The 24647-nt window shown below is 34.6% G+C and overlaps 1 protein-coding gene across 1 annotated transcript; it reads left to right on the forward strand.

The window, feature by feature from the left end:
• Positions 1–918: 918 nt before the first annotated feature.
• On the forward strand, positions 919–23405 carry LIPI (lipase I; the record flags this gene model as incomplete). Its single annotated transcript, XM_084231899.1, has 9 exons — positions 919–964; positions 4997–5382; positions 6736–6844; positions 13627–13728; positions 14676–14765; positions 15698–15865; positions 18080–18184; positions 21245–21356; positions 23228–23405. The coding sequence occupies 9 exons, from the start codon at positions 919–921 to the stop codon at positions 23403–23405; spliced, it is 1296 nt and encodes a 431-aa protein (XP_084088025.1).
• Positions 23406–24647: the final 1242 nt, after the last annotated feature.

Consider the following 24647-nt stretch of genomic DNA (forward strand, 5'->3'; position numbering starts at 1 on the left):
GAAGGGACAGGTTAGTTAAGAGAGGCCTGCGTGGTTGCAGGCTGGCTGCCTTGACAGGTCATGGGCAGGCAGGAGGCTGCTGTCCTGCAGAGGGAGAGAGTTGGTGAAAAGAGGCACCTGCATATTCACAGGTGGGCAGTGGGAGTGCTGCCAGCAAATTTAATTTTTGAACTTAGAATGCATCTACTTAAAACAGTTCTCTGTTTTCCTTGCCTACTACAATCCATTAGTAGAATAAAAATAAATGATTATGTAAAAATGTGAAAAGTTTAAAATAACTTAAAAATGATTTAAAAATGACTGTCATATTACAAACAAAACTGCTTTTATTTTTAAATTGTAGATCTCAAGAGACAGGCTATGATTTTGAATTTTAAAATAGCCACTGAGTTTGGGTTGCAAAATGACATAAACATGAAAAGACCATATTTTATACTTGACAGCTTGATGGTTATGGATTTCATTATTGATGTTATGATATATAAAAACAAGTTTGTAATCAAAATGAACATAAAACATAACTTTTTCTGACTCTTTCTATTTCTAGCACTTTTTAATACTACATTTGCTCAAGGCTTTCAACAGACTTATTCTTCCTGACCACTTCTGAAATCCTGAGGTTAACAAGAATAAAAAATATATATAATTAACTTTTTCTTTCCCTTAAATTCAGCTGAAGGTTTGTGACTTATTACAGAGTCCTTGACTTAAAAATCTTTCTCACAACCACAAACTAAATGGAAAAAAGAGAAGCTGCTTCACCTTTTCAACAAATAGGGAGGAGCAAAAAAGCTCAGTCCTTTTACATTCCAACTTACCAGACTGTGACATTCTTACCAACAAAAAATCTAAATGAATTTCAGAATTGTTTTTTCTTAGTGAATCTGTGTGCCTTTTTCACTTTTTAGCAGATTCCAAATGAGAGTTTACATTTTTCTCTGTTTGATGTGCTGGGCAAGATCTGGTAAGATATTTACCAATAATTTAATTTATCTTAAAAACTGTGATAAAATAATCAATATGGTCTGCATTGTGGCATAAAGAATGCTATGACATGGCATGAAAAAATACACTATGGCATGGGCAATAATTATAACAAGCAGATTAGATTATTATGGAAAAAACATTGTGTAGATATATATTTTTATATATATTTATGTATTTGGCATGTGCATGTTGAGTGTTTTATTTGCCTTTCATATATTTAGTAACTAGAAACCTTTTACAAGAAGATGTAACTAGAAAATTAATAGAAATATTCAATAGAAAATTAGAATAATTTAGTAATAGAGAAATTAATTCATTATTTGAAAATCATGACTTGCAAAACATCTCGTTTCAATTTCATATGTTCAAATAACTGTTCTCTTCAAGAGAAATTTTACATAGGTAAGTTATTAATTGAAGAGTAAATGTATACTACAACAATCTTTTTGTTTTATGTTATGCCAAAGCATAACAAAAAAACAAAACAAAACCGCTTATGGTAATAAAGTAGAACTTTATTCTCCTGGTTTATGTTACTTTAGTTTAGTAATTTTAGTAATATCATTTGCTGGTTCATAGTAATAAAGAACACCTTGTTCTACCTTATGATAATAAGAAAAGCAACAAATTTTAAGGCTCACAATGAGTAGTTTTCTGTAGGGATTTTACAAAAAGGAGTCATTTTCTCTATTTTAAGTTTCGTTTTAAAAGACTCGAGTGCACACTCAAATAACCTTAAAATATCACTAAGAAATTAAAATTATTTCTTGTTTTCATTCAATTGGCTTCTTGAGCTGATGATATATCCTGGAGATATGTCTTTTATATAGACTATAAATGGTAACAATTTATCATTTATATTTTACTCATTTGGAAGTTTCTTGACAGACATTTCATGTTTGCATAATGCATGAAAGTGGGGCCTTCCTCACTGTAAAAGTAACAAATGAATATTTTAGATCTAGAAGTCAGAAAATATTATAGCACAGAAAACATAGAAAAACAGAAAAAAATAACATCACCACAAACAAAGCATTGGTTTACTTTGTATGATTTTTATTAATAAATGTGCGTATATGCATATATGTGTGTATGTGTACTACACTATATTATCTTATAGATAAAATTAGGACATGAATACATCCATCTGTATACATATGTAGATTTTTAAATACTGTAGTCTCCATCTTATGTATGCACCAAAACTCATTTTTCTGGTCTCTCATTGTCATATATTTAGTTGATTACTAAATATTCACCATTTTAAATCTGTGATATACATTAGTGTTAATGATCAATGGATATAATAGTAAAATGATGTGGTAATATTTAAATTGATCTTTGCTTTTTAAGAAGACTGTACATTTTAATAAGTTTATGAGCTGTTTGAATATTTTCTTTTCTAAATTATGTTGTTTATTTCCTTAGCTGATGTCTGATGGCCTCTTTCATTTTTTTAAAAAGATTTATTTATTTATGCATTCAAAAGCTGGGGTACAGGCCAGAGATGTGAGGGGTGAGAGGATTCACCAGAGACAGTGGGGACCAGAACATGCAGATTGACAGAAGTGCACTGTTGAGGGGAGCAGCAGGCGAGACAGGAGAGGTCTGCCTCGCCGTGTGGGTTTCTCCCTTGCTGGCCGGGGATCGAACTCGTGCTGCAGAGGCTGCGGATTGCTCCATAGTGCGGTGCTTAACCTCTTGCACCACCAGGGAGGCCCCTCATTTTAATTTTGTCTGCTGATGTATTGGTTTGGAAGACAGATCTGAAATCATCATAACTGCTTTCCTACATTTGTAACCTGCATTTTCTGCCTTGATATTTTTAGGATATTTTTCTCTTTCATCAAAAACCAAACCAGTTTCTAGGAAGTTTATTGGTGAGTGTGATTAAATGATTTTGTCTACATTGAGGAGCTTCCTAAGTTTCCACACCCTGGCATGCAATTATTCCTTTAATTATTGTTACTGCTAACATTTCCCCTCCAAATATCACTCCAACCAGGAGAATACTGATGGTTTTTAATTTGAAACATCACTTTCTGTCCCATAGCTATATTGCCTTTCATAATTTTAATCTCTCCCTTCCCCTTTTACTATAAATATAGCAAATTTTCCATGTTTGTTTTCATATGTATATTGTGAATTTTTATTCCTCAGTTGCATTTTCACTCCTGAATTGGAGTATCTCATTACTCTATTTTTTATTTTATCCTGTTTTTGTTTTGTTTTGTTTTACCTCAATATATTTTCTCTTAATGACCTTTTGCTCCTGTTTTTGAGATGTGATTTTTCTTGCATTCTAATGAGGTTGCTGTAGGAGTTTTCTGCAGTTGTGTCTACATCTGGTAACAGATAATAGCCTTCTCTGTTGATTTTTTTGGGTGATTTCTTTCCTTTATTTTCCACAAAAGTCACATTGATTTACTCACTTTAGGGGTCAGGTAGAATCAGCCTTTGTTTGGAGCAGACTAGCAGTTTGGATTCATTGATTGCAAGAAGGTGAAAAACCTTCTTGAGTACCAGCTGGTGAGAAGGTGGATGGAAGGTCACCATTCCCTGCACAGTTTATCCAGTGTAGTAAGAAGCACTGATATTGCACTGTGGCTTGAGACATTCCTACTTGCTACTTCCTCATTCCCTAGCACTTAGAAGAAATAAAGGATGATGTTTTTGACTTACTCGTATCTCAGCTGTCAGCCTAGGAACTTAATGCAAGTTTTGCTTCTTCGTTTCCTTCTCCTTTTTCTTCTTCTAAATTGTGATAATAATTACATTTATACTTTTCATCCCAAGATGATTGCAATTAATGCATGTTGTTATTGTTTATCAAATAATTATTGCATGTTTAAGTAATATATATGTATACATAATTTAATTAATCATATCATTGCTGGGCATTTAAATCACTTCTAATCCTCCTATATTAAAATAATGTTTATTAGTTCATTCTTTATAAATATCTGTATGTTATCTTGAGATAAATTATTAGAATTAGAATTATCAGGCTGAAATATACTGACACTTTTGTGAAAATTTTTTATATATTGACAAATTGTTTTCCAAAATTCTTACCAAATTAAACCAGATATATATGTTGGAACTGTATGCTCATTTTGAAAAAAATATGTAATTCTGAAATCACCTGAAAACAGATATTATTTCATTGCTTAGTGGTCAATATTGTTATTGATTGACTTAGTTATTTCATTTTTGCCGTAAAAATGAATGGATGGATGGATGGATAGATAGATAATAAGCACACATGAATGAGAATAATATATTTTAGGTAGTTTAAATTTTTTGTAATTATGCATAATCCTATGATTAATGTCTGTACACTTAATATATTATCTATTTTATTATGTAAATTCTAGAAAGAAAAGAGAAAATAATTTTTTTAAAGAGAATGTGTTTGTACAACCAGATACATAAAATTTCACAAGGTGATTGTGTCAGTTTATGCTCTTAGCATCCATGAATGTGAATGTTTGTCCCAATACTCTCAAGAGTATTAAAAAGATTTTTCCATTTTGTTTAATTTGATAGAAAGAAAATGATTCCTTATTGCTTTAATTTGTATTTATTTGATCCCTGGTCAGGTAAAATATATTTTTTCTGATGTTTATTGTATGTATATAAGTATTCTGCAAAATTTGTTAAAGTTCATAATCTATTTGTGTACTCTAATTGAGGTACATAACACTTAATAGCAATGTTAATAACTTTAGTCACACCTTTTCTATTTTGTACAGACAAAATAATTCTTAATTTTTAGCGAACAATGTTTACTTGGTTTCACTGTAGTTTTTGATTATTTCTAGTCCAAAGAGTTTTCACATAATTACTTTTTTAAACATGGCAGTTGCTCAGTAAATTATGTTTAAGTGCTAATGAAATGAAATCCCCCCCATCCTCCAAATTTAATTCTTTTCTTTGAAACAGCAACAGGCATTGATTCAAATACTATTCCAGCACTGTTTGACTGACTTTTTTTTTTTAATTTCAGAGAAAAAAAAAACATGCCTTGAGTTCTCTAGGCTAAGTGTAAAAGATTCTTTAAGAGATTTGTTTGTTCCCCAATTGGAGATGTTTCTGATGATGTATACAAGGAACAACTTTAACTGTGCTGAGCCACTCTTTGAACAGGATAATTCACTTAACACTAATTTCAACACAAGCAAGAAAACAATCTGGCTCATTCATGGATATAGACCAATTGGTTCCATTCCTTCATGGCTTCAGAACTTTCTAAGGGTTTTGTTGGATCAAGATGATATTAATCTAATTGTAGTAGACTGGAACAGGGGTGCCACAACTTTTATTTATAATAGAGCAGTTAAAAATACCAGAAAAGTTGCTGTGAAATTGAGTGAGTCCATTCACAATCTTTTGGTAAGTCTGGAATTTTTTAATATATGTTATATAATATGAAAAATGTCATACAATATCACAAAATGGTAATGCATACTTCTTTCTTTCTCATAAGCATATACTAGTGTATGCAGCTATCTTCTCTTTGTTTTAGTGGATAATTTGATACCTGTACATGGCGTGTCTTGTTTTTTAAAAAAATATCTTAAAGACTCGCTTATCTGTTTTACCTGAAAAACTTTTAAGATTTATTAACTCCTTACATCTACTTCAAGATAAGTAGTGATTCTGTGTAGACAGAGGGGATAAACTATATAATCCTCAGATTCTTTAGATATCTGACTGGTATGTTATAGTTAATCAAGTGTGAATTTGTAAAACTAAGGGAAAACAGTCTGAAAAGCAGTACACTTCTGCCAGCCTTGGAGTTAGGTCTCTGTTCCATTCAGTTTGGTTTTTTTTAAAGATTTATTTTATTTATTTATGCATATAAGAGCTGGGGTGTAGGCCAGAGGTGCGGGGGAGTGAGAGGACTCACCAGAGACAGAGTGGGGAGCAGAAAGTTAGATTGACTGAAATACACTGCTGAGGGGAGCAGCGGGTGAGACAGGAGAGGTCTGCTGCGCCATGTGGGTTAGTTCCCTGGCCAGGGATCGAACTCATGCTGCAGTGGCTGGCGATAGTTTGATAGCATTGACTTTAACCCCTTGGCCACCAGGGAGGCACCATTTTAAATTTTAATACAGAAGAGATGCTATGGAGTTGGCAATGTAATTGAAATCCTTCTTTCCATCTATAGTATTATATATCACACATACATATATATATATATATACACACATACGTACACACATATATGTAGCTCTATCTATCTATCTATCTATCTATCTATCTATCTATCTGTGTAACTTTAGGTAAGTCACCATTTATTTAACACTTAATAGGTGCCAGTTAACAGTTTTAGGCAATTGAATAAAAATAAATAACTTATAGGACCATTGTAAATATTTAATATGAAATTTACAAGGCACTTATCAAGGTAACTAACTCAAAGTAAGTAATGAATAATGTCTTATTATTATTACAAAATGCTTTGTTAACTAAATGTAGTATTTCATATATACAATTCTACATAACAGAAAAAGGTTTTTAAATTTGGTAATGAGAAGTTAAATGCTATTATTACAAGTGAATAGGGAAAATTTAGGTACATTAAGGAAAAAATTGAGCAAGGATATAGTTGCTTTGAAATAAAATTCCATTCCCTACCTCCCAGAAATAGATTAAACCAGAAAAAGTGACTTTTAGATATTACTGCACAAGAATTTGCCATTTTCTAAAATGAAAATCATAATACTGCCTTTTCTATTGCAGAAGCATGGAGCATCTCTTGATAATTTTCATTTCATAGGTGTGAGCTTAGGGGCTCATATTAGTGGATTTGTTGGAAAGATATTTCAAGGTCAACTTGGAAGAATAACAGGTAAAATTTTGTGATAAAATTAATTTTTAATATACCTTCAGCATTGGAAATCACTTGGTACAATAATGCAGAAACAGAAATTATGCACAAATGTATACATTTTTCTATATTACATGCAAATACAAGTCTTTGACTCTAAAGTCTTGTTTCATTCATTACAGAACTTAAGTTACCCATATGGAATTGGGAAGAAAAAGACAAGTTTCTGCAGCCCCCTGTGAATTTTAAGAACGCATTATTATTATTACAATCCAGAGGATAATTTGGCATGTGAAATAAAAACTGGTTTTGTGAATTAACTAAAAATATATTTAATTTTCACAAATACTGATATAATTCACCTTTCAAAAATATTATTTGAACACCAGAAAGAGAATTAGAAATTGTTATCTAAGCTTGAAGGATTCTGGATCCCAGTTCCCCTCATATTTCCATAAGAATGTCATTGAAATTCTAAAGCTTACTCACCAAATAATGCTCATGTGGGTTTTCTTTTCTTTTTTTTTTTTTTTTAAAGATTTATTTGTTTATTTATACAAGCACTGGGTACAGTCAGAAGCGCGGGAGGGTGAGAGAATTCACCAGAGCCAGAGAGGAGAGCAGAGCAGGAAGACTGACGAAGTACACTGCTGAGGGGAGCAGCGGGCGACTGGAGAGGTCTGCACGCCATGTGGGACCCTCACCAGGTGGCCGGGGATCGAATCGGCACTGCAGAGGCTGCGAGCAGCTTCGCAACCCAGCGCTCAACTGCTGCGCCACTGGGGAGGCCTTTTTTTTTTTTTTTTTAAAGATTTATGTATGCATAGAAGAGCTGGGGGTACAGGCCAGAGGTGCAGGGCGTGTGTGTGTGTGTGTGTGTGTGTGTGTGTGTGTGTGTGTGTGTGTGAGAGAGAGAGAGAGAGAGAGAGAGAGAGAGAGAGAGGATTCACCAGAGACAGAGTGGGGAGCAGAATAGGCAGATTGACTGAAATGCACTGCTGAGGGCAGCAGCGGGCAAGACAGGAGAGGTCTGCTGCACCATGTGGGTTGCTCCCTAGACGGCCAGGGATGGAACTCATGCTGCAGAGGCTGGAGAGGCTATAGATAACTTAATAATGCTGTGCTTAACCTCTTAGGCCACCAGGGAGGCCCTCATGTGGGTTTCATGCTTCCCTTTGGTAGTGGTGATTTTAGAACTACTGAGGTAGTATCTTTACCCCATCAATTTAGCTCTTTTACAGTTAATGAGATCTATGCCCATAGAAGAATTATAATAATTTTGAGTGTTTATAAACATTTATAGAGTCATTTAGCTAAGCAAAGGAGGAAGGGAGAGGTGAATAACTTGTATAGGTAGTTAGAACTCTATAAAACTCAAGTATACCTAAACTTACTTACTCTGATCTTTTTTATTGTTATTCCCATTATATAAATGTGGAAACTGGGGTTAGCTGAATGAGTGTAGGAGGGTCACAAATTAGTAAAAGCTGAGCCAGGATTTACAAAAGAGTCTCTAGCACCCAAAGTCAATTGCTACACTAGCTGAGCTCGAATGATGGCAACCCCACCTAATTTATGGTGTTTTTACTAACATGTGAATATAGTTTGAATGATCCAACATACCAAGCTCATCATCAGGATTTAGAGGGGATAAACTACCTACCTGCCTTTATCGGAAGAGAAGTTTCTGCTTCATCCAGTCAGGTGGACTAAATATATTAGGTGTAACATATATTAAGCATAATAAAAGGGCTGGAGACAAGCAACATTTTATTTTTACTTTTTAAAATATTTTTTAAAATTGTTTTTTCTGCTAGGCATTGAACTTGATTTTTTCCCTCTCTCCTTCTATTGACACTCTCCCATAGATCACAAGTCTGGAGTTTTTATTCAGAATTTCAAATATACTAGAAATAATATATTTAATAATCTATATTTAACATTTTTTTTTACTCAAATGTGTGGGAAATTCTTTGTGAGAAAGATAGATCAGATAAAATAATATGTTTTATCCCACAGCTCAAATTCCACTTGAAATATAAAGATTATTTTAAACATGTAGGTAGATCCAAGATGAACTAGTGAGATTCAGAGTTTAAGACAGGACCAGGATGTTCCTCATTGCTCACCCCCCAGGATTAGTAATCATTACTTTTTATAAAATATAAATTACTGCTGCTTTATTATTTATTACTCTTCAAATAAAAATGGTCAAAAATGGGAGTTTTTTTTTAATATTTGTTCATTTTATTTTTTTTATTATTTTTTTAAATAATAGATTTTATTTTTATATTCCCCATACAATTACAACCCCCCATTTTGACCCCAATCCCTCCCCTCCCACCCCCCACCCCCCAAAAAGTGTCTCTGGTTCATAGTTTCTTGTTGATTTTGATTTTCACTTTCTTATAGTTATTAATTTTCCTGGTCCCTTATTTAAGTCTTCTAGATTCCTGCAATGAGTGAGACCATCTGGTATTTTTCTTTTACTTTCTGGCTTATTTCACTGAGCATGATCCCTTCCAGCGCCATCCATGTTGCTGCAAATTGCATGTGTTTATCATTTTTGAATGCTGAGTAATATTCCATGGTGTATATGTACCACATCTTCTTGATCCAGTCATCTATTTTTGGGCATTTGGGCTGTTTCCAAAGCTTAGCTATTGTAAACAGTGCTGCTATAAACATAGGGGTGCAGGTGTTCTTTGGAATTTATGTTTCTGTGTCCTTTGGGTACATACCTAGGAGTGGAATTGCTGGATCATATGGAAGCTCTATGTTTAGTAGGTCCAGAAATCTCCACACAGCTCTCCATAGTGGTTGGACCAGTTTGCACTTCCACCAACAGTGCAGGAGAGTTCCTTTTTCTCCACACCCTCGCCAACATTTGTTGTTGTTAGTTTTCTTAATATGTGCCATTCTCACTGGTGTAAGATGGTATCTCATGGTAGTTTTGATTTGCATTTCCCTGATTACAAGTGATGTTGAACATTTTTTCATATGCCTGTTGGCCATTTGCATTTCCTCTTCAGAGAAATTTCTTTTTAGCTCTTCTGTCCATTTTTTGACTGGATTATTTTCTTTGTTGTTGTTGAGTCTCATCAGCTCTTTGCAGATTTTTGTGATCAGTCCTTTATCATTAGTGTTGTGTGCAAAAATGTTCTCCCAGTTGGTGGGGTTTCTCTTTGTTTTTGTTATTGTCTCTTTTGCTGTGCAGAAGCTCTTTAATTTGATGTAGTCCCAGCTGTTTATCTTTGCCTTCACTATCACTGCTTTGGGTGATGTGTCTGTAAAGATGTCTTTGATGTGAATATCACATAGTGTTTCGCTTATATTTCCTTCTATGTATTTTATGGTTTCAGGTCTTATGTCTAGTTCTTTAATCCATTTTGAGTTGATTTTTGTGTATGGTGTGAGGTAGTGGTCAAGCTTCATTCTTTTGCATGTAGCGACCCAGTTTTCCCAGCACCATTTATTGAACAAACTTTGTTTGCTCCAATGCAAAGAAAGCAAACTTTCTTTGCTCCTTTGTCAAAGATCAGTTGACCATAAATCTGTGGGTTTATTTCTGGATTTTCTATTTGATTCCATTGGTCTGTGTGTCTGTTCTTGTTCCAATACCATGCAGTTTTGATGATTATGGTTTTGTAGTAGAGTTTAAAGTCTGGGAGTGTGATGCCTCCATTCCCTTCTTTTTTTTTTTTTTCAGGAGAGCTTTGGCTATTCGGGGTTTTTTGTGATTCCATATGAATTTCATAAATAATTGTTCTATTTCTTTGAAGAATGACATTGAAATTTTGATTGGAATAGCATTGAATCTGTATATTGCTTTTGGTAGGATGGCCATTTTAATAATGTTTATTCTTCCAATCCATGAGCAGGGGATGTCTCTCCATTTCTTTGTGACTTCTTCTATTTCTTTTAACAGTGTTTTATAGTTTTCTTTGTATAGGTCCTTTACCTCTTTTGTTAGATTTATTCCCAAATATTTGATTTTTTTTTGTTTCGATAATAAAAGGGATGTTTTTTTTTATTTCTTCTTTTTCAGATTTATTGTTTGTGTATAGGAAGGCTACTGACTTTTGCGTGTTGATGTTGTATCCTGCCACTTTGCTGAACTGATTGATGAGTTGAATTAGTTTTTCTGTGGAGTTTTTGGGGTTCTCTATGTATATTATCATATCATCTGCAAATAGTGATAGTTTGACTTCTTCTTTTCCTATTTGGATTCCTTGGATGTCTTTCTCTTGTCTTATTGCTCTGGCTAGGACTTCCAGTATTATATTGAAAAGCAGTGGTGAGAGTGGACATCCTTGTCTTGTTCCAGATCTTAATGGAATTGCTTTCAGCTTTTCACCATTGAGAATGATACTGGCTGTTGGCTTGTCATAGATGGCCTTTATGATGTTGAGGTGTGTTCCTTGTATCCCAAGAATTTCAAGGGCTTTTATCATGAATGGGTGTTGCACTTTGTCGAAAGATTTCTTGGCATCTATTGATATTATCATATGGTTTTTATATTTCTTTTTGTTGATGTGTTGGATAACGTTGATTGATTTTCGGATGTTGAACCATCCTTGTGTCCCTGGAATGAATCCTACTTGGTTGTGGTGAATTATCTTATGGATACATTGTTGGATTCTGATAGCTAAAATTTTATTGAGGATTTTTGCATCAGTGTTCATTAGGGAGATTGGCCGTAGTTTTCCTTTTTTGTGTTGTCCTTGTTCGGTTTTGGTATTAGTGTAATGTTGGCTTCATAGAACGTGTTTGGTATTGTCCCTTCCTTCTCAGTTTTTTGGAAGAGTTTGTGAAGGATAGGCACTAATTTGTCTCTGAATGTTTGGTAGAATTCATTTGTAAATCCATCAGGTCCTGGGCTTTTGTTTTTGGGGAGGTTTTTGATTACCATTTCAATTTCTCTGCTTGTAATTGGTCTGTTTAGGTGTTCTATTTCTTCTTTATCTAGCTTTGGGTGATTGTAGAGTTGTAGGAATTTGTCCATCTCCTCTAGATTGTTGAACTTGTTTCCATATAACTGTTCATAGTAGCTACTGATTATTCTTTTGATTTCTGCTGTGTCCGTTGTGATTTCTCCTCTTTCATTTATGATCCTGTTTATTTGTGCTTTCTCCCTTTTTTCCTTTGTGAGCCTGGCTAGTGGTTTGTCTATTTTATTGATTTTTTCGAAGAACCAGCTCTTGGTTTCATTGATCTTTTGGATTGTTTTTTTAGTTTCAATTTCATTTATTTCTGCTTTGGTTTTTATTATTTCTTTTCTTTTCTTCTACTGGTTTTGGTTTTTTTTTTGTTGTTCTTTTTCTAGATCTTTGAGCTTCGAGATTAAGTTGTTTCTTTGAGTTCTTTCTTGTTTCTTGATGCGAGCTTCTATTGCTATATATATTCCTCTTATTACTGCGTTTGCTGCATCCCATACATTTAGGATATTGGTGTCCTCCTTGTCATTTAATTCAAAGAATTTTTTAATTTCTTCTTTCATCTCCTCATTAGTCCAGTGGTCTTCTAGTAGTGTGGTTTTTAATCCCCACGAGGTAGGAAAGTTCCTTGCCTTCTTTTTATGGTTTATTTCTAGTTTGATGCCTTCATGGTCAGAAAAGATGGTTGGTATGATTTCAATCTTGGTGTATCTGTTGATGTTTGTCTTGTGCCCCAGTATGTGATCGATCCTGGAGAATGATCCGTGTGTGCTTGAGAAAAATGTGTACTCCGTTTTTTTGGGGTTTAGTGTTCTATAGATGTCTGTTAAGCCCAAATGCTCTAGGTCCTTATTTAGAGCTTTAGTTTCTTTGCTTATTTTTTGTCTTGTTGATCTATCCATTGTTGATAGTGGTGTGTTGAAGTCTCAAAATGGGAGTTTTTTTTGTTGAGGTATCTGTAGTATTAACACAGGATTTTTAATAAACTCTTAAGATTGGTAATAATAAATATTATTCAAATACAGATTTTTAAAACTTTTTAATTTTTGTAAACATTCTTGCTTATTGTTCACAATGTAGGATTTCTTCTCTCAGGCATGGTCACCATAGTTTTCCCACCATGAAAGCACCCACAGTCCTCTGTCGTAATGCGTTGTGCTCTCCTCTTGTCTCTAGTCTCTATTTTCTATTCTGCCTCCCACCTCCCAAAAGGGTCTGCTTTCAAGGGTCAGTCAAAAAAATGCAAATGGTTACTGATTTATGATGGTTCAATTTTTCATTTTTTGGCTTTACAATGGTAGTAAAGTGACACACATTGGACCTCAGATTTTGAATTTTGGCCTTTTTCCTGTGCTAGTTATTATATATGGTTTGATATTTTCTCAAGATGCAGCTGTGATAGCTAGCATAGTCATGTGATCATGAGGGTAAATAACTATTCTGGTTTTCATTTTAAGTATAGTATACAATTATATTAAACATTTAGCATTTTCTTATATAGTAGGCTTTGTGTTATATGATTTTGCCCAGTGCAGGCTGATGGAAGTGTGCTGAGCATGTTTAAGATAAACTAGACTAAGCAAATATATTTGGCGGGTTAAGTGTATTACATCAATTTTCTGCTTATAATATTTTCGATATAGGGTGAGTTTATCCAAACGTAATTTACATCGTAAGTCAAAAAGTCTGGTGACAAAAACACTTGCTATTCATCTAATTTCATTTATTTTTAGACATGTTTTTGGACAAGTTTAGGCTAAAACTGTGTAGGTTTCTTATGTTTACAATGTAATGAAAATGCACTATAACTAATTGAACTTGGTAGTAAGATTTGATTCATTGATTTTTAGTGTTCTTGAATTTCAGGTCTTGACCCTGCTGGGCCAAAATTCTCTGGAAAATCGTCAAATGACAGATTAGATTATAGTGATGCAAAGTTTGTGGATGTCATTCATTCTGATGTCAATGGTAAAAATGCAAGATTTACTGCTTAATTATTTGAAGATAAAATAGGAAATGTAGACACTGGGGAAGAGGAGAAAGAGTAGTGGGTAAAATAATGATGTCTGTAATTATATAATAACTATGTTTCTCACTAACAGGGTTTCTTAGAGCTAGTCATTTCCTGTGTTGTCAAATGGCTCGCTGTCTTCAGCTTTCCTCCTTGTGATTTCAAAAGTGGCATGTCAACCTGAAAACAGGAATTTGATAAGCAATAATTAATTATGTTCATGTTATTAATTAAATTATTGATATGCTTATATCCTCTCCCTGCTTAAAGATCCTGATGTTTTTCAGTTATGTCTCTGCATTTATTTTCTTGCTATTATGTATATTATGATTACACTTTAGTACCCTGGTTTCTAAAAATACCCAGACAAGTTCACACAGATGTCTACTTGGTTCACTGTCTTACTCATATCCTTCAGGTCTCCCTCAACTTTCACTTCCTGAGTAGGAAATTTCCTTATCTAATTCTTACAAGTGCAACCTTTACCCCCATAGTCACTTACTAGACTTTTATACTACCTAATTTTTCTTTCCGAATTTTGTTATATCTGAAATACTGTATTTTCCCTTTTTATTTTCCACCTTCTAGAATATAATTTTCCATTCCAACCAGGATTTTTGTCCTATTCACTTCTATACTCAAAACATAAGGAGCTGTGACTGTCACATAGTGAATTAGTGAATGGTAAATATGTTAAATTAATGACATAAAATTCACAAGGAATTAATCTGAGGAAGTAATATCAGAAATCTCATCTTTTTAAGAATAGCATTTATTTTATTTTGATTTCAAATTTTAAGGCATCACTTTCAGTGTATTTTATAGGATATTTTGTTTTATGCAAGTGTTACTGACCTGATTAATACATTTTGTGGTTACTGGTTGTTTTTTTCTTTTTCCTTAGGTTTAGGAGTTAAAGAACCTTTGGGGCATATAGATTTTTATCCAAATGGAGGAAAAAAACAACCTGGCTGTCCTAAATCAATTTTTTCAGGTATACCAACAGTATTTTTGAATGAATTACATGTATATAATTCAAAAGGATGAAAGGAAATCCGTTTGCTTTTTTTGTTCTCTTAATCTGTGGGTAAGCTTTTGATCACTAGTACCCATGATTCAGGAGCATTATTAATGAAATTGTTTAGTTTGCTCCCTTCCAGTTGACAAAGGTTACCAGTATCATTTCGTTTGGTCATGGATGAGCTCTAGCTATAGTTTTAGTTTATCATCTTCAATAGGAGAAGGTGTAAGCCAGTGTAAGAAGCAGTTATAGCTATTGTGTTGTTTAACACAAATCTGGGTCATTGTTTAATCTGTACCATCATCATAGTAGTGTACAAACACAGATTTATAAACTCTTGCATTTGCTCATTCTATACATAGATGGCTAAGCAGCTACTTAGGTGTGGAATTTGGCTCCTTTTAAAACCATAGCAAACAATGTTCTTAGATCTTATAGTGACAACTATTGATAGAACACATGGCTAATGACTACTGCAGCTTGAAAAGGGATAAAGATATAAGAATTTGGGTAAGAGAAGGGACACAATATATCCTAGTGGCACTGGCTTCATGGTCACCTCTGACACTGGGTAGAAATGTTAGTATTATGAATTTAAAAAGGAGACTAGGGCACATGAATTATTAGTATAGTAGTGCAATGTTTGTGTTTTTTTGTTGTTGAATTAGATGCTATGCTTTGTTCATTATTACTTTAGAACATTGCTCATAAATCTCATGTAAAGGCATTGTTTTCAATGGTACCATTTCTTTAGTTGCTTGAGATAAAACTGTATATTCCAGGCAACATTTTAATATTCATCAGGTGCATAGTATTGAGAACAACTTAATCTTGATTTTTTTCTCTAATTTGCTTGTATTTAGCTTAGTGCTTCTACAGTTCTTTTTCTTTATTTTACCCTTAAGGTATTAATTTTATTAAATGTGACCACCAGAGAGCAGTTTACTTGTTCATGGCTGCTCTGAAAACAGGCTGCAATTTTATCTCATTTCCTTGTACTTCATACAAAGATTACAAGATTGGTTTGTGCATGGATTGTGATGATTTTAAGAAGAAATCATGTCCTAGGCTAGGTAAGAGAGATTGTTATTACTATAATTCTTGGTGAAAATGAATAACATAATTGTGTTAGTATTTTCTGTTAAATGTTTTCATATGTGCTTATGAATAAGTCAACATTTTATAGAAAAATTGTGGAACAACCAGAGAAAATGGTTAATTTTCTACTAAATATTTTCAAGATATTTAGTGAGAGAAACTTGATAAACTGCCTTTCTATGCTCAGTGTTGTGGGCAAATTTGGCAACTTCATGGTGATCACTTTTCTGATGCACAAAAGGATCTCATCTTACCTATTGATCATTCATCTATTGCTATATTTCCATTTAAAGAAAGACTTGTGCAGTCTTAGTGGCACTGAAGGTTTTGTTACAAGGAGTTTTAGGAGCAAGTGAGGAGATGTGAATCGGATTTAGCTTTACATTTGCAAGTAGACATGAACCATAGATGGTTCACATTTTTGAAATTGATAATGTTTAGTAGGAGCAGTTAAACACTCAGCTTCTCATAACCAGTCTGCTAGTGGGAAATTATAGCGTGAAAGCAATCCACAGAAACATGGAATGTTAGAACTCCAAAGAAAATTAGAGACGGTTTGTTCCAGGTTTTCAAAAGAAAATACTAGGTTCCAAACATGTTATGAACAAGATATATGTGATCAGTATCATGACAGGCTCTGACAAAAATGTTTTCAAAGCCTAAGGGTCTCAATGAAATGGATAGCGATTACAAAGTCTGAATTAAATAGCTCCCGGTAGTTTTTTTTGTCAGTAGAAGGTTTATACTAACACACTTAGAGAATCTCTAGGTGAGGCATTTACTGTGCAGCTTTGCCAGACTTATTTTCTCATAGACCCTTTGTATTCACAAGGTATCTTGTGTGACCAGTTCTCTTGAGACTTCTTTTTTTTATTTTAAATATTTTATTTTTATTTTTTATGCATACAAGAACTGGGTTGTATGCCAGAGATGGCGGGGGGCGGGGTGGTTGAGAAGATTGAGCAGAGAGAGAGTGGGGAACAGGAGGATCTACTGAAATACATTGCTGAGGGGAGCAGCAGGGGAGACAGGAGAGGTCTGCTGTACCATAGGTGGGTTAGCTCCCTGCCTGGCATTTACTCATTCAGCAGTATCTGGTGATAGTTTGGTATCCCTGAGACTTTAACCCCTGCACCACCAGGGAGACCCTCTCTTGAGACTCCTTTTTTTTTAAGATTAATTTATTTATGCATACAAGAGCTGGGGTGTAGGCCTGAGGTCAGGGGTGTTGGTGAGAGGATTCACCAGAGACAAAGTGGGGAGCAGAACTGGCAGATATACTGAAATACACTGCTGAGGGGAGCAGTGGGCGAGACAGGAGAGGTCTGCTACACCATGTGGCTCATCACCCTGGCTGGCAGGGAATCGAACTTATGCTACAGTGGCTGCTGATAGCTTGATAGCGCTGTCTTTAATCCCTGCACCACCAGGGAGGCCCTCTTGAGACTTCTTGTTTGTACAATTGCTTTTCTGGTTCAGTCAGTTTTCTATATAAATGAGAAAATTGTAATTCCTGTGTGAACAAATGGATTCATTAAGGTTACAAGTGAGAACTAGAATCAAACCACTAAATTCTCACTTCTGTATGCTTTCTAGTACATTCAAATCTCAAGTTTGAAGGTGGCAATGTGGAAATAGACAAATATATGAAGTCAGAAGCATCTTGTACGTGTGTGTAAAACACATATTCTATATGTACATATAATGCATTTATCTGACATGTATATTGTAGATACAATATATAGTTAATATAACTACTATCTATAATATATATACATATATTTATATATATAATATATGGGGAATATATGGGGATATATTCATGGAGCTAAATTTTGTGCTAATGTTTTAGCTAACCAATTGACTGAATTTATGAATGAGAGTTACAAGTAAAAATTCTGAATTTATAATACTATATAATAATAAAAACTACTGCTTTAAATGAGCTATAGCCATAATGGGTATGCTAAGCTCTGATAAGATATCTGGGGAGTGAATTATTTGTGACACTTACACGTAAATTGTGCTATTTTAATTAAAATTGAATGCAAAATTATTTTTAAAATTATTTTTAAGTTACAAAATTCACAACTTATTGTAATGCTTTTATTCTTTTGTTCCTTTAGTGATTTGAAATTTTTTTTTTTGGTGTAAGTCTGATTTCTAATGTTATATTTTTCAAAACTTAGGTTATCAAGCTGAGCTGTGGAAAGATATTTTAATAGAAAGAATAGAAAAAAGATCTCTTAGGACCACCGTGTTTTTGGATACTACTGGCACACAGCCATTCTGTAGTAAGTTATTAGCATTTTAAACAAATGATTACTTTTATATGCAAATTTACATTTTACAAAAATATTTTCTTCTACCCTTTCAAATTCCATTATATACTTTCAAGGAACTTTAAAATTTGTTAGAACCAGTTGTACACATTCAATAACAAGTTGATTTTTTTAGATAAAATGAGCATAAGCATTGAGTAATATTTCCAAAAGAAACAATCACGGTCCTTTATTTTTCATTTTTCTTTTGTGATTCCATACATATCTTTTTTTTAAAGATTTATTTATTTATGCATACAAGAACTGGGGTATAGGCCAGAGCTGTGGGGGATGAGAGGATTCATCAGAGACAGAGTGGGGAGAAGAACAGGCAGATAGACTGAAATACGCTGCTGAGGGGAGTAGCGGGCTAGAGGAGAAGTCTGCTGCGCCATGTGAGTAGCTTCCTGGCCAGGGATCGAACTTGTGCTGCAGTGGCTGCGGATTGCTTCATAGGTTGCATCTTAACCCCCTGTGCTACCGGGGGGGGGGGGGGTCCTGATTCCATGAATATCTTAGTATTGTTTATTCTATTTTGTTGTTGTTAATGTTATATTTCTTCTCTTTCTGTGAAACATACCACTGGAATTATTTATTTATTTATGCATTCAAGAACGGGAGTATAGGCCAGAGGTGCAGAGGGTGAGAAGATTCACCAGAGATAGAGTGGGGAGCAGAAAAGGTGTATATATTGAAATACACTGCTGAGGGGAGCAGAGGGTAAGACAGGAGAGGTCTGCTGTGCCATGTGGGTTGATGGAACTCACGGCTGCTGATAGCTTGATGGTGCTGAGACTTAGCCATTTGCACCACCAGGGAGGCCTGCCACTGGAATTTTAATAGAAGTTGTATTGAGTCTGTATATTATTTTAGGTACAATGGCCATTTTAATGATGTTCATTCTTCCAAACCAGCAGCCTGGAATATCTTTCCACTTATTTATATCTTTTTTGCTTTCTTTCAACAGTGTCTGACAGTTTTCAGTGCTAGGAGACATTCAGAGGGAGAGGGGCAGGTGGAGGACAAGCACGAGGTAGGGGGGGAGAACAGTGAACTACAGAGGTGGACTATGGGTACATTGGACTGGAAAGGGGGATCCTGTACTTCCAAAATACAAACAGCATGTACACCAATGTTAACTCAATAAAAAACAATAAATAAATAAGGCATTCTTTTGCCACTAAAGAAAATATTATTCCTAGGTGTTTGCTTCCACACTATTGAAAATTTCTGTTTCTGTTAGTTATTTGCATAAAGAAATGCAACAGATTTTTTTTTTTTTTTTTTTTTTTTATAGAGGCATGCTTCATTCATTTGTTTGCTGGTTGGTTTGTTTGTTTTGTTTATACATGCACTGGGTACAGTCAGAAGCGCGGGAGGGTGAGAGAATTCACCAGAGCCAGAGCGGGGAGCAGAGCAAGCAGAAGGACCGAAGCACACTGCTGAGGGGAGCAGCGGGCGGCAGGAGAGGTCTGCACGCCATGTGGGACCCTCCTCCGGTGGCCGGGGAGCAGCCGGGGATCGAACCGGCGCCGCAGAGGCCGCGCGCAGTTTCGCAACCCAGCGCTCAACCGCTGCGCCACCGGGGAGGCCCCGCAACAGATTTTTTAATATTGGTTGAGGTGTCAAACTACACCCTCCCTTCATTTGAAGCATCGTGTTTCTTATTTCTGCACAGAAGTTGGCACTTTCAGCCTATGTGTTGATGCTATATCCAGTTCCCAATCCTGGGGTATTCAGGGTTCCAGTCCTTTTAGTCTTGTTTAATTTTGCATTTCTGTCTCCTGATATTTCACCTTTCCTCATCTAAGTTTGGTTGTCTATTTAACTTCTGGTTCGTAAATCCTGATTTTTATTTTTATTTTTATTTTTTTTTGTGGGACCCTCACCGGTGGCTGGGGATCGAATTGGTGCTGCAGAGGCTGCGGGCAGCCTCACAACCTAGTGCTCAACCGCTGCGCCACCAGGGGAGGCCCTTTATTTTTTATGTACTTGTAGCAGGAGGTAAACTTATTCTGTAACATATTGATGTCATACTGTCAGAAATCATCTGAGCAAATCTGAATATCCATTCTGTTGAGTGAGGTGAATCAAAGTATTTTATCTAAAGCTGGGCATTTCCAAGTCAGACATGTTCCTTTATATTTCTTGTGTTAGAAACTGATAAAATTCATTCATAAATACATTACATTATTTGAGGCAGTACTGTGAGGCATAAGGCAGGAAGGTACTTGTGACTGTGTAGTAGCAACATTTAACAGTTAGCATGCACAATTTTAGTTCATGTATGTCTCACAGATAGTTCATGTATCACATCTATGTTCCCTTTGATATAATATACATGCATTGTCTTCTAGAAAGAATAGAAAAAAGATCTCTTAGGACCATCGTGTTTTTGGATACTACTGACACACATCCATTCTGTAGTAAGTTATTAGTATTTTAAACAATGCTTAGAAAAACCCAAAGAAAGTCATAACTTTATCTATATCCTTAGAAAAACCCACAAAAAGCCATAACTTTCTTTATATCCTTGAAAATATTGAGCATAGGAGTGAGTTCAGCATCCTTGCCTGTGAAAAGTAGATAATGTCAATTTCGGTAGGTGCATTTTGAACAAGAGTTATTGTGAGTTCACACTGTATAAGCTGTTTTAGTTTTGCAGCCATTTTAAAACAAACAGTGTAATTCAGAATTACATTTTTCAAGTTAGTGTAGCTAGAACTAGTAATCAGTAATTAAGTAACCTTGTATTTACCTTAGACATACTATTTTTCTTTTGCAGACTGGTAAGGATCCACTAACTATATGCTCTTACAACTGTGACAGGCTTTCTCATTCCTATTTTCAAGATTAGTTAAAAATTTACAAGCAGTAAATGATATTGTTCATTTACTAAGTGAATGACTCAATGCTATTTGCATATATTTTATGTGCCTAGGTTACATGTATTACACATGCATACACAGCTACATGTGTATAAAAGTCAAGTTAAAAATAACGTAAATTGCATTCTCTATTTTTGTTTTATAGCCTATTATTTTATTCTCAGTATAATGGTTCTGGATAAAACTATGAAGGATGGACATATTACATTTAAATTTTTAAACCAACTTGGAATTGTTGAAGAGGCAAGACTCTATGAGTAAGTATAATTTACTATTTTTTCTTTTAATATTTACTTTCTTAAACATCTACCTTAGAAGATAATTTAGGTATACATTTTTTACCCAGGGAAACTTAAAATGTTAAATATTAAAAGGATCTTAGGTATTGGACTCTTTTTTCATTCTATGGAGGAAGATATTGAACATGAAAGAGACTAAATAATTTGTATTATGTAATACATGACTTAAAGAGTTACAAAAGGGAAAAGACTTTCTTTTTAACTCTTGTTTCAGTATTCTTCTTACCAAACCACCTTGGCTTGTTTTTCATATAATGTCTTGTTCATATAATGTCTTGTTCACAGTGCTATCCTTAATAAAGAGATTGCAGAAAATTTAATAGGTGGATATGATAGGTAACGCATGTACCCTGGCTTTTCTTACTGACTTTGTAACTTGTTTTCATGCACCCAAAGATAAAAAAAATCAGGATTCTAAACCATCTGCATATGTTGATGCTAAAGTATCTCTGACAAATCTGGTACGCTCTTAGGCAAAAAGTAGAGATATGACTAGTGACATCTGTTTTGTTAAGGAGAGGTGGTAACTACCAGGGAGGAGCAAAGAGGGACTTTGAGAAGTCTATTGTCTTCATGGATGAGTTTATTTCAACAGGTTTTTTTTTTAGATGTAACATTATTGTGTAATATTGTATATGATTTAGATGTGCAGAATCACACTCTTCAGCATATGTTATCATATAACACTTGTATATATATTTTTAAATTTTATTTGTTTTTAAAGATTTATTTATTTATGCATACAATAACTGGGGTACAGGCCAGAGGTGTGGGGGGTGAGAGGGTTCACCAGAGACAGAGTGGGGAACAGAACAGTTGGACTGAATGAAATACAATACAATACACTGCTGAGGGGAGCAGCGGGCGAGACAGGAGAGGTTTGCTGTGCCAGGTGGGTCACCTCCCTGGCCAGGGATCAAACTTGTACTGCAGTGGCTGCGGATAGCTTCATAGTGCTGAATCTTAACCTCTGGCACCACCAGGGAGGTCTTGTATATATATTTTTTAATCTGTTTTCTCCCTTGCTCCTTCTCTTCTCCTCCCGTCTTATCCCTTTTTCTTCCACTCTTCCTCCTCTGTGTTGTCATCTATGTTCATATTGATCTAAATGACTCTGGGGCCCAACATTCTGGTACATAGTGATGAGAAATTGAATCGAGTGGTAAAGAGCTTTGGTATGGCTGTGTTAGCATTCTTGCTTTGTATGAACTATCTGAATCTAGTAAAGGCACTTGATTGCTCTGATACTTTTCCCATCAGTAAAATGGCAATACTAAAGTTACTCAGTGAAAGGAGTTATTGGATTATTAGGTGAGGTTAAGTAGATCAAGCTTTATTATAGTTCTGGGTACATTATAAATGCTCAGGAAATTATGCTTATTAAATTTTGCCTTTATTTTTCTCTTCTGAATCTTAGACTTTTGTAGTTATTCTTTACTACACAAAATTTTGATAAAAGGGGACATAAAATCAAGGGATTATATCAATCTGAAATAGCTGTACAAGAGTCTAAAAAAAGAAGCATAGGTGACTTCTCTAATCTTAGCCAAATTTACAGTCTAGACAACTAGTCTGGAAAACAAGAGGACTTAATTTTTTTTCCCCAAATGCATTCCCCAAATATTTGTGTATGAGGATATATATGCTATTGTTAATGTCTTATTGTTTTAAATTACTGCTTTCAATAAATATTTTCACAAATATTTTGTTATTTGGCCCATTTTCCTATAAGATTTATCTCTCACATTGTATTAAGAGTATATTAATTTTAGAGTCAAATTGCATTTCTCATTTACTAAAATGCTGAGTATATGAAATTTTCTTTTCAGGAAGAATACATCATTTTATAAACTTCAAGAAGTCAAGATTCTTGCTCAATTATTAAATGATGTAAATATTTCAAGCATTGGTTTGACATATTTTCAGACCTCAAATCAGCTATGTTTGACATGCAAATACAGCATCTATCGCCTCATGTTAAAATCAGTTACATACCCAGAAAGGTAAGAAAACTAAATGTTAATTTCAAAGTTTTATCTTTTAAATGTGAAAATACTATTTTGCTAAGGTATGGATTAAGAATTCATGCACTGGGCCTCCCTAGTAGCGCAGGGGGTTGAGGCTTAACCTGTGAAGCTGTCAGCAGCCTCTGCAGCACAAGTTCGATACCCCGGCTGGCCACAGAGCAGCCCACATGGCTCAGCAGACCTCTCTTGCCTTACCCTCTGCTCCCTTTAGCAGTGCGCTTCAGTCAGTCTGCCTGTTCTGTTCCCCACTCTGTCTTTGGTGAATCCTCTCACCCCCCCCCCCATCCTCTGGCCTATACCACAGCTCTTATATGCATAAATAAATAAAATCTTTTTTTTTTTAAAAGGATTCATGTACTTACATATCATTTTATTATACCTTTCATATTATATTTTTTACAGAAATGTCTGACTCTGCAGATGGAAATATTAGCCTATCCTAAAAATTGCAGTGTTTATACAATGTAAATTAAAATTCTGAATTTTTTATATTTAAGAGTGAAATTTTTTATTTTGAAGTTGTAAAAATATGATTTAAAAATTAATTCCATATTTTCCCCTTGATTTTTAAAAAATAGTGAACATTTTTAATAATAACAATAGTTGTGAGGATTTTCTATTTTATTTTTGACAAGTACTTTTTATCTGATTTACTTCTCAGATCAACTAGATAGATTAAATATGGTGATTTAGGCTATCTTACCGCATGCCAGTTGGGAGAAAAACAGACATCATTTAGTGTAGGAATACTGAATGGGCATTTTGGTTTGGTGACAGAGTTGCTTAGGACAGCATTGAAAAGAACAGGAAGGGGATGCCATCACCTGATGCTTCAGTTCTGTAGTCAGCTATCAAGTGTTTCTTTTTCAGCTTGTCTTTATCTGACTATTAATTTGGTTTCTTTATATTCCACATATGGACAATATCCAGTATTTTCTTTTCCTTCTGATTTATTTCACTTAGCATTATCCCTTCCCGCTCCATCCATGTTGCTGCAAATGACATGAGTTTATGTGTTTCTTTTTTTAAAGTATTCCACTGTGTATAGATTCTGCATCTTCTTCATCCATTCCTCTGTTCAGGGCCACTTAAGTTGTTTCCATAGTTTAGCTATAGTAAATAGTGCTGCAATAAGCATAGGAGTGCAAGTGTCCTTTCAAATTAGTGTTTTTGAATTTTTTGGGTAGATGCATAGGAGTAGAATTACTGGGTCAAATGGCTG

This window comes from Talpa europaea, assembly GCF_964194135.1.
Source record: "Talpa europaea genome assembly, chromosome: 4".
NCBI classification, from domain to species: Eukaryota; Metazoa; Chordata; class Mammalia; order Eulipotyphla; family Talpidae; genus Talpa; species Talpa europaea.